At 31.0% G+C, this 12817-nt stretch overlaps 1 protein-coding gene across 2 annotated transcripts in view; it reads left to right on the forward strand.

Moving 5' to 3' along the window:
- LOC149804814 (homeobox protein six1-like) overlaps nucleotides 1-12817 on the forward strand; it is a 126316-nt gene that overhangs the window by 33360 nt on the left and 80139 nt on the right. For both annotated transcript variants that reach the window (XM_089944894.1, XM_089944886.1), the window contains exon 3: nucleotides 3980-4144. In XM_089944894.1, the coding sequence (XP_089801020.1) occupies nucleotides 4123-4144 (22 nt within the window). In that variant the 5' untranslated portion in view covers nucleotides 3980-4122. The remainder of the gene's footprint in view (nucleotides 1-3979; nucleotides 4145-12817) is intronic.

Consider the following 12817-nt stretch of genomic DNA (forward strand, 5'->3'; position numbering starts at 1 on the left):
GCAAATATATATTATTATAGAAATGACCTTTTTTAAAGAAATTTTGAACAACAGTATTAAAGATTAGCTAAACACAGGCGTGAGCGAAAAAGTGAGGTGCGTAACAGGTGTTATGCCATGATCGGAAGAATTGTATGATTGTATTGTTCAAAAGACTTAAAAATCCAATCAGCGATGATACACTTCTGGAATTGCGAGATGTTACACACATATTTATCAAAGTGAAAGGAAAGCGTTTATGCCTGGATCCCATATTATATGAAAGACATATATACAAAATGATACCAATGGTACTCAAAGTGGTTAGGTAAGTATAGTATAGTTTGCTTGCCTATACCAGCGCACTAAACCGCACGGCTATGGGCCCATGCCCAAAAAGGTTAGAACAAGGTCGAAGGTAATGACTCCATGTGCGCGAGAATTCACTCGCTCAGACACGGGAGTTTAACACGTATTCTAAACAGAAATCCAGTGGGTTTGTGCGTTTAGATTAGTGTTAATTTCTTCTTGCCTTGCGAGTTGTTTCCCATTATTATCAAACCCTATCCCTCCACCAAGTTCCACCGATTCTGGGTAATGAGCGCATGCCGAATGGATTAGAGTGTGGGTGATGTATGTATGTATGTATGTATGTATGTATGTATGTATGTATGTATGTATGTGTATATATATATATATATATATATATATATATATATATATATATATATATATATATATATATATATATATATATATATATATATATATATATATATATATATATATATATATATATATATATATATATATATATACACACACACATATACATATATGTACATATATACATGCACACACATATGTATGTATGTATCTATGTATATGTATGTATAATTGTGTGTGTGCGTGTGTGTGTGCTTGTCTCTGCAAACATATGAGTCATGAAACAGCAATAATCAAACAAACATAAAAGTACATTATGCACAAATAAATTTAGCTTGGAAGAACATGTTTAAATAAATACAATTCATAATGAGTATTTTTCATTGCTTCCTCAAGTCGTTTTGTACGCTTAATTTTTTACCAACCAAAATATTGTTAAGTATAACTTCTTTGTATTACGCCCGTCTCCCAGTGTTTGGGATGATTTAAAAAAAAAGTTAACTAGATAGAAATATTTAAATCATAAATCTACATATTTTGGACAGTGAAAATGATAGGAAATTTAAATGATATAAATGTTTAATTCATAAATCTGCATGTTTGGACAGTGAAAAAGACAGGAAAGTTCAGTTTGCCATATGCTTAGCTTTACGACATAAACGATCCCTAACAAGTTGCACTTAAACTAGATCCATTTGTAAATGATACAATAATATTTTGAAATGTGCTAAGATTTGCTGTGCTCTGTGTGGATTGCTTTTTAGTTATGTGAGAGGGGCCTTGCGCAATATAATTTGATACAGAGTATTGAACAGACTCTGCTTGATATCTGCTTGATATCGGACAGATTCTACTTTATATTTGGTATCGGACAGATTCTACTTGATGTATGGTGTCGGACAGATTCTACTTAATATATGGTAGCGGATAGATTCTACTTAATATAGGGTATCGGACAGATTCCATTTTATATAGGGTACTGGACAGATTTAACTTGGTTCCTGCACATTTTAATTGCTGATCCGAAAAGGATAATTTTGACTTTAGCAATATAATGTATTCTACCAAATGCTCTTCGGAAGTTATATTATTTTGAAATTTGAAGGATGAACATGTGAAATTAAATTTGAAAGATTAATGTTGCTACCAAATATGGCAGAGAAATAAATATCTTGTTACTATCACCACCACCACCACCACCACAGCCTCAACTACAAATATTTATTTTTCTACTTTAACTACTACAGCTACTGCTGCTGCTACTACTACCACAACTACTACTATCACTACTACTACTAGCACCAACACCACAACCGCAACCTCAAATATATATTTCTCTTCTGTAACTGCTACTACTGATAGCAGCATCAACACCACCATCACTACTATGTATGTATATATATATATATATATATATATATATATATATATATATATATATATATATATATATATATATATATATATATATATATATATATATATATATATATATATATATATATATATATATATATATATATTCTTCTTCTTCATCCTTTACCACTAATACATTTTTCAAACTTATGGCATATATATAGACACACACACACATTGTCTCTGACATTTTAAGAGACAATTTACGTTCTGGTTGAATATAACAAAGAAGATGATTGAACTCTGCTTTATTAAAGAAGATTTCATAAATGTAAAAATTACACAATTCTTTTTCCAGAAATGTTCAAATTAATAGTTAACACTATGGAGCAATTGTATCTGTAATTAAAATAAAAAATCTATCTATCTATCTATCTATCTATCTATCTATCTATCTATCTATCTATCTATCTATCTGTCTGTCTGTCTGTCTGTCCGTAGGTCCGTCCATCCGCCTGCCTGCCTGCCTGCCTGTCTATCTGTCTTTCTATCTATATATTTATCTATCGATCGATCTGTCTGTCTATCTATCTATCTATCTGTCTGTATGTCTGTCTGTCTGTCTATCTATCTATCTATCGCATCTAACTTTGATTGTTTGCTTGTTGTTGCATCTTCATATATATTCCTTAATTATCTATTTTAATAATAATAATAATAATAATAATAATAATAATAATAATAATAATAATAATAAACAGAACATAATAATAATAATAATAATAATAATAATAATGATGATGATGATAATAATAATAATGATAATAATAATAATAGTTGATGTAGTTGTTGTCGTTTATTATTATTGTTATTGTTGTTATTGTTGTTATTATTGTTGTTGTTGTTGTTATTATTATTATTATTGTTATTATTATTATTATTATTATTATTATTATTATTATTATTATTATTATTGTTATTATTATTATTGCTACATCTACTGCTAGTAGTTCTTACTGTTAATACTACTAAAATTCGCCAGACCGTTTTGCAGAAAAGTAACCACTAGTTTAAAAGAAACTTATTTTTAATAACAACCTCTCTCACTAGAGAATGAAGTACTAAATTCTCCAACATCTTCATATGGGATAGTTGTGCACATACTATTTTTAAAAATTACATATGCATATTGACATAGGTGGAAATTGGATGGGTTCCTTTTGCGAACATCGTTGGTGGCAAAGATTTACTAGAGTTAGCATGAAAAAGATACCGCTTCTTCCGCTACACAGGGGCTCGTTTCCTACGGAGATTCATTAAAGAAAGATGGTTTTGCGTTTCAAACTCAGGATCCCTTATCAGATCTCTGTAACTGTAAAAACAACGAATCCGGTATGCTATGTTCCCGGTATTTACAGAATAACCTGGCAACCCTGAACACCACAAATAAACTCTCACAGTCACGACCTTATAGTCCCCCACCCCTTTAGTTTGAAAATTAAATTTGTCGAGAGAGCCTTACAATGCGGATACCCTGTGCCAAACTATTTGATTTGCAAAAAGAAGAAAATTTAATAATAGCCAATGACATGTCCGTCCTGCTCTTTGGGTTTGTATTGATAAACTGCAAGTGTGTAAAGAAACTGGCAAATACTGATCTATTTCCACAGACTGTATCCAGATTATAGTCCCGTGTCAACAGTTTCACGGGCGCATAATCGAAAGTCAGTCTGCTTGTTAGGCCAAATTGCCAATGCATGTCGCCTCTCTATTGATACCGTCCAATCAAGAAACTCGACTAACAGAAACAAGTTTACGGGCCGATGCCGACAGTACAGAAGTCTGTATAGAGATACGACGAACAAAGCGGCTGAAGGTAGGGGGTGGGGCATAGCCATAGATCGCTTACTACGTAGAGAAACTAATGCGGGTTCTGTCTATCATACACACTAACTTTAATATTCGTATTTCTCTCTAGAGTGATCGTCTTGATGATCCAGGGAAGGAAAAGCGAGTATCGAGGATTTGAAGCGATCTGGTTTCAGTAGTTGTGTTGTAGTGGTGACTTCACCACTGTGTGTCTGAGTGGCTGGGGATAGAAATATACACCATACTTCTGAAATGGACCCTTACCACTACTCAGGTGAGTGATAACATTATATAGTCCTTCTTCCACTTGTAACGTATTAGGGCAAACAATTTTTTTTTAGTCCGGACTGCTATCCCATACTCTGAACTGAGAAACATTTGGCTTCTGAGGTAGTACCAACACCTTGATCAAATTCATAGCTCGTTTTAGGGATTTATTCCAATATATACGCTAACGTATCAAATACTCGTGTCGTTTTCAAATCAATGCTTCGAGTCATATTTTCAAAAACGTGTACAGTTTTTGGGTGATAAAGTACGTAGATATAACATGTAAATGAAAATTAGTTTATGGTCTTTCTTGTCCATGTCATATTAACGCACAAATCCGAGTTAAATGGAAATGTTAAAGAGGGAGAAAGACTACATTCTTTCATCACTGCATAGCAGATTAATCAATTTAATTAGATTATATCCACACGATAACCTGATTTATTTAAGTTGTTGTACTAGATCTGTACACGTCACTTTTGCTCAACGAGGAAATTATGCACCTTTGATGTTAACAAATGCAACAATCGGTCTATATTTGACTCACAGTTACGTTTTCCTCACGTTCAGTGTAATATATTGTATGCACTTTGTAATTTTGTGATGTCTCCTAAACCGTTTTGCACTATGTCGGCAACTGTTAAAGATGAAACTTTCTTTGTCACAGAATGAGAACTATGTTAGCATCAGTTCAGAAGATAAAAATGTAACCAAGTGTCATTTCCTGTGTCAGATGAATCAAGTATAAGAATGTATCATGGATAAAACTGACTATCATATTACAAATTACAAGCTTTTCCATCTTTGCCAATTCCGTTCCTTCTTTCTTTCCAATTCGCTAAACTGTCATAAAGCTAATTAACAGATTTTACTTTACTGTTTTCCTTTTCCTTGGTGTTCGATTGAAATATACGGATAATACTAATCAGTTCAAGTACGTCTCTGTCCATTTTCATTGCATCAACATATATTTTTCCACAGAAAAAATGTGGTGAGAAAATATTATTCGACAAAACCCCATGTTTAAACTACACTATATTAGCTGTTCATATAGCCATTATTATTATTATTATTATTATTATTATTATTATTATTATTATTATTATTTTAATAAAGCTACGGGAAATCACAAGCTCAACAACAAGACCATTTTGCATGTTAAAAACCATAAAACGGGATTAAAAATAAGATCAGAAATTGCTAGCTATAAGAAATTTCAATATTTACTTATCTGATTATTCGGATATTCCTTCAGTCTGTGTGTATCTGACACAGATATGAGGAACTTTTATTTGTCTTGTAATTTAATAAGTCTGACGTCTGGCTAATGAAGAAGACTTTTCTTTTGCAGCCTTGTTTTTGGGGTCTTATCTATTAGATATTTTCTTTCGCCACTTCCTAAGATATGATATTCGAAGGTTGTACAAACAGACTGCAGACATGAGTCTGGTAAAACAAACAGCGAAAAACTGATCGGGGACAATTCTAAAAGAACATTAAAAGGCCCCTCGTTTGTTCACGATTAGTAAAATTTGGTCGCTTTTCTCTTGACAAATAGCAGTTTGAAATGACATTTCTAATTTAATAACCCTTCCAAAAACACACTTGGATGGTGCGCTATTGATTGTTTGGTGCAATTATCCACGGTAATGTATTTTCTACACGAGAAAACAATTCGTTCTTGTCCTCTGTAATTATCTTTGACTCAACATTCTACACATCAAAAGCTGTCCTCTGCTGTCTGTTCTAATTTAGTAGCAAACCTTTGAAGATATATCAACACAACATACCAACACTGATAATTCATCTAACAGTTCAAGTAAAAGTTGAGATAAAAATATAATAAATCGTGTCTGTGTGACTCAGATTATTCATACAAATTATACTGTGTTAGGAATAATAATAATAATAATAATAATAATAATAATAATAATAATAATAATAATAATATGTATGACACTGTCTTGGAATAAACACATTTGATATATAATTTAACCAGTTAACATAGTTAAGTGTGTATATATATATATATATATATATATATATATATATATATATATATATATATATATATATATATATATATATATATATATATATATTAACACTATTACTTAGTTCATCATCATATTTCGTAACGTCATCATCAGCATCTTGATAACTGCAATTATTAAATTTGCCCATCCATTATTTCCACTATAGTACGTACAAGAATAATTTTAGCTGTTTTAACGTGATCTTGTTTTCTTTATTTCCACATTATCTGTAATGATATAGCTATTATAAATATCTACATATATACCTCCAAGGATCTTAATATGTTTCCAAACTGTAAGCTAGTTCATCACAGTTTTGACCCTTGTAAATAATAATAATAATAATAATAATAATAATAATAATAATAATAATAATAATAATAATAATAACAACAACAACAACAACAACAACAACAACAACAACAATAATAATAATAATGAGAAGAAGAAGAGCTCCTCAGCTATATTCTAAAAATAACTATTAAATTTAGTAAATATTCTTCTGTGAAATAAATATTAGTAAAAATAGAAATTTGCCTAAAATATATCAGACTACCTAAGCATTTAAATTCACTCCCTCGATTTCTCACCGCGCATGTACACCAGTTTTAACAGCGCAATCAACGATCTTTAAAAAAAAAAATAATAATAAAATTGTCTCATTTGTCGGTATTTGGATTGCGCCTTCGATACTTGTTCTTTCAAAATAAATACATAAATAGGCATAAAGCACTGCATAAATGAACGGTTCGTGGTAACAACATTTCAAACAGACTATAATTTGCATAACAATTAACATTTCAATAATGCTGCACTCACTGTAAGGGTATTGTCAATGAAGGAGCAACTTCTATCGTATTGAAGATTTGTTATTTTAAATGAAAAAGGAACGGACACCCAAAACATTAGCTTTGAAAACATTTCATATAAACCTAATATTCGTGCTAGAAATTAGTACATGTATACACTATATACTAGTATTGTACTTATTAAAGGAAGTTACACCGAAAGATGTCAACCGCATCATGAAAAATATTCATAATTTCATAATGATAAGCTTGATTTGTTTTATATTGATTTGCATGTGTGTATTACTTCATTCATATACTGAAGTACAAAAAAGTTATGATTTAAAAAACGAGTCATATTAAGCGCAGTGTGTTATCATTTTTTTCATTAAAAATATGTCGTGTTGTTTCTCTTTTACTATGGTGTTGTAGTCATAACATTAATTATTAAGACCACGTGAGTCAGAAAGAGTTATTATATAGCAGAAACGTGTATTTACATAGTACGGTGACTGGTATTATAACTGTATAAAAGTTCTATCTCAAGACCAGCCACGATAATGTCAGTCCCAACAACCCGTGTAATTCGGCATTGACTGGAAGGTTAGCCCAAACTAGCATCTGGACGTGTTTATATACTTTTCAGTGTCGTGTTAGTTTGCTTATTAACCAAAGCTGTATATAAGCTCATAGTCAATATCCGATTCCAACCGATTAAAAAAAAAAAGACTTTAATTACTTTAGTGTCAAGACTTTGTACCATGAAATGTTTCAAACAACGGGTATAGAATTGACTGCTCTGGCCACATGATATTTCGGCATGGTAAGGAACTACTGACAGACAGGTTATTGTTAATGCTAAGATAGCCATCTCTTCGAAAATATATGTTGAAAAGGTAGATATTTACGAGCTAGTGTAGAGAGAATATCTTAGCACGAATATAAGTATATTCACATACTTTGATTTCAAAATCGACTTTTGTTTAAAGGACTGCTTAGAGAATGACAAATACATTATTTTAATTTTGCACCAGTTTTTATCGTGCCTTAAATTCTTGATCCTCCACTATGACAATAAGAACCAATTTTTATTAGTGTCTCGAAAGAATGTGATCTGTACAAACAGCTCACAAATGTAAAGTGTCGCTATGAGATAATTATCATTATATTCGATAAAACAACAACAACAACAACAACAATAATAATAATAATAATAATAATAATAATAATAATAATAATAATAATAATCAGCAGCAGCAGCAGCAGAACTAATGAGATATATTGTAATCGATCTTCCATGGATAAAATGCATTTTGAATGAATATAAATTTATCAAGCCTCGTATAACATACCTGATCATAGAGGCTAGAGTGAAACCACAATAAATATTTACCTGTTCTGCGGGACAATATTGCTTAAAGGGGCATTCTCAACCCAGGCTATCCGATATCTCAATAGTTCAATGATTAAACCGATTTTGTTGAAAAGAAATGATGCCCGATCAATCGAGTAAAATGATATAATCTAATACAAAGTCAAGAAACGATCAACGAAACGCCAATTATTACACCTGGGATTCAACCAGCCGTTTAGAGAAAAATGGCCCCCGATAAGTTTTAGTTCTAAGTGATTGTATAGAAGTAAAGGTGGGCTGCTTAAGGCCGACTGGCATAGCCTCTCTAAGCGGTTTTTAGTTAATTGATTGATACAGATTATTCATTACGCACGGCGCGTTGGTGGTCTGTAGATTTGTACATTCTAAAATGATAGAAATAGTCACCCGTCAGTGTGTCTATAGACTTTTTAAAAGTAATAATTCATCTTATGGAGTGTGACTATGTTTCAATGAATTTTCTTAATATTGGCAAAGATTTTCTCCAAATGTGTCGTTTTTGAAGACAAAGAGCGACCATTGGTGTTAATTTATTCAAAGATGGTAGAATAAAATTAATTCTGAATAATTGTTATAAAATAGATTTAGATAAAGCAATTTAAATTAAAATGAATTATGGTATTTTACTGTCCATGACTTTTTGCGGATCTAAGTTCTCGACATACAGAATTTCGCGAATCTAATTTCTCGACATACCGCTGACGTTCGATATGTCGCAACATAATTTGTATGCAAATACTATTTTTTTAAACTGTAATTCCGTCGCTTAACTCGCAAAGATTATATATATATATATATATATATATATATATATATATATATATATATATATATATATATATATATATATATATATATATGCATACCGTCTTTACTTGCTTATAAGTCGAGTCAAACTGCAAACAACAAAGACCGTGATCTGCCATAGCATAATGCACCTGCAGATCAGAGACTATGTTATTTTTTCTACTGATTACTCCTAGCAAACTGCACAGACCCAGAGCTACCGGCGTGTTACGGGGCGGTAGATATGGGTCTGTATAATTTCGTAGTTGGTTGCTTCTTATAAGCGAGTAATACGGTACACATTTAAAAAAATTAATGAAAATGACTACACATAAAAGGCTTGTTACTAAACTTTCATTACTTTAATTTTCATTCTCTTTTTAAATTTACATAATATGTATTTTTGGAAAACAATACAATTTTTCTTTTGTTGAAAGGTCTTCCAATTCAAAATATGTTTGTTTCGAATTTTGTCCCAACGAAATCGATTCACGTATGAAACTTTTCGATAAAGTTAAAATGGACTACAGATGAAAATATTGGTTTGTTGAAACACAACCTTTAGAGTTAAAGTTTTTAGTATTATTTTTGTTTGTTTTAAACTTTTATTGCGTACCGTAGTTTTCCAAGTGAGGCTTCGTGTGAAATCAATAGCTCTTCTGTCAAATAATTATTGCATCGATACGCATTGAATTATTAATTTTTAAAACTGTTTATCATAAAATATTTACCTGAATTTTGAGTATTTAGCGCTTGGTTAATGTATATACGCATAAACAATTGCAACATGGTATCATGAAACAAACACGTGTTTTCTGGTAGTCAATGTGCATTTTGATGAAGTTTCATATATTTATATTTAATTTTAGTCTATTCGTGAACAGCTGGTATTGAGTTTATTTCAAATGATTATTTTTTTTACAATAGCTATTCGACCATTTCAATACATTCGTGTGGTCCTCAAAAGAATCACGTGATAAGACATGTTACGTGTTTGATTGGGAGGTAGGGGAGAGGGCAGAACTAGCGTTAAGATGAGACTGAACAACGGCATATGTTTCAAGAACTGTATAACACTATTTGTTGATGGGCATGTGCCACAGTTTCTTCAGGTCCATATTTCCATTGATTCAGAAAAATATCTTAACATATATGGAGGCCAAATGGGGTGGGGGGCTTTTACTTCCAAACAGTAGAGATCACGCAGGAAGTTCTTTTCGTATTAAAATTTTGAATAGATGATTATACCATAGACGAATTTCACGTGAAAGAAAAATGTGCACAGACTCATTTCGATTAAAGTTGTGATGATTCTTGATCAAAATGTAGACTGGTTTCGTGCATCGTTTAAAAGTGAACGCTGCATTCATAGGATATTGTATGTTATTTAGTAAGTGAATATGGCATAAGAAATGTATGTGTGGAATAGTTGTGTGCTTCATTGACATTTAGCTGATTAAGTAAATATTTGATTTTGGCATAATATGGTCACACAGTTAATACCCGAAAGAAAAGAAATGAATTCGTCATAATACATGTTTTCGCAAAATCACACGCAGACGTTCATTCTCTCTCTCTCTCTCTCTCTCTCTCTCTCTCTCTCTCTCTCTCTCTCTCTCTCTCTCTCTCTCTCTCTCTATATATATATATATATATATATATATATATATATATATATATATATATATATATATATATATATATATATATATGTGTGTGTGTGTGTGTGTGTGTGTGTGTAGTTTTTCTTCTAAATAATCTCGTTACAAATATGATGCCTACAGAATTTTTGTTTTCATTCTTTTGTTAGTGTTTTATATTATTAGTAATATTACTAAAATTGATGCAAACAAAATTCATAGGGTGTCTAACGATTTTGTATTCATCGCTAGCCATTCGTATCAATTCAAGAAGACTTTGGCGGTTGGTTTAGCTTTGGTCATCTGGGAGGAAAGGACCATTATACTGTCATATGATAGGAGTAATGCTAGGCTTTGATTAAACTCGCAAACAAAGAACCATGTTTATTCCTTGATAATGACCAGTTGAACAGGTTTAAATTTAGTGCATAATCGATTTTGATAAAACGGTTCGCGAACGGATAGTTTGGTCTGTCACAAGATGTTAGCAGTGGTCAGTGCGTGGTTTAGTACATGAGTGTAAAAAAGACATTTGCCACGGAATGTTTCAATATCAATACCCTGCTGTAGAATAAACAATTTAAAAAAATAAAATAAATAGACATCATGTTAACAACAACAGCATCAACAACAACAACAACAAAAATAATAATAATAACATTGACAATAGACTTACTTATTTTATAAACCAAAACATCCACAATGCAATATAATAATAATAACAATAATAATAATAATAATAATAATAATAATAATAATAATAATAATAATAATAATAATAATAATTTATTATTGTTATTATTATTATTATTATTATTATTATTATTATTATTGGTGAAGTCTTGGCATGTGTATCTTTTTAGCACATATATGAGGAGCAGTGAGTAATATTTTTAACAATATTCCAGGGCTATCTAGACGTAAGTCTATAGTTTACTATCGATAATCCTTTACAAATCTTAAACTATTCTAAAAACATGGGGGAGTGCTGTTTTAATCTGCCTTTGGATTAGGAATCGCGCGTCGTGTATTTAATAAAATAAGAAAACAGCAGCATTGGATTTGCAAAACAGCTGATAAGATGGATTTTACAGATATTCCGCCCCCACCCCCCAAAAATATACGCTGTTCATAATTGGTTTAGATAGTTCCTGACAATGTTTCTCATCTGACGATGGTTTCAACACACGCATTGTACTGCGACATATTTACAGCAATTTTCTATAGCATGATTCAATTTCGGAAGGTAATTAGTATGCATGGTAGCAAATTAATTTAACTATTGGGAAGAGATTATTAGTTGCTGTCATTTGAATAGCATTCATGTACGTTATACGGACATAATTAACTGCAACGTTTTCGATGTAATAATATCATCGAAGATCAACAATCAAGGTATCACGTGTGACTACGTTTATCATTTAAAAGCGCTGTTTTGGCCCCCAAAATAGATGACTTATTCTATCCCAAAGGTCTTGAACATTTCATACGATTATCTTGCCAGAAGAGTTTAAACATTGTTTTCCCCAACTTTAGATATAAACGGCGCTGCGTGTGAGTTAAATCAGTCTCAGTTGCCTAAAATAAAATTAATATTTCAATATCAAAGCCATCATTTCACTCGATTTTGGTCTATTATATATCTGTATGTGTGTGTGTGTGTGTGTGAATATATATATATATATATATATATATATATATATATATATATATATATATATATATATATATATATATATATATATATATATATATATATATATATATATATATATATATATATATATATATATATATATATATATATATATGTGTGTGTGTGTGTGTGTGTGTGTGTGTGCGCGTGTGTACTTGTTGCTGTTGGGATGACAAACAACCAAACAACACATCTTGAACACATTAACATGATTCATGTAAAAAGCACAAAAAACACTGTTAACGCTGTTTCAATACCAGTATTTGTCAAAACAAGATAATTGCAGAACAACAATATAAAATAAAATCTTTGAAGCCGGGGATAGATTATTCTGTCTA

Source organism: Sinohyriopsis cumingii, chromosome 2, assembly GCF_028554795.1.
Source record: "Sinohyriopsis cumingii isolate HCF-2022 chromosome 2, ASM2855479v2, whole genome shotgun sequence".
Classification (NCBI taxonomy): domain Eukaryota; kingdom Metazoa; phylum Mollusca; class Bivalvia; order Unionida; family Unionidae; genus Sinohyriopsis; species Sinohyriopsis cumingii.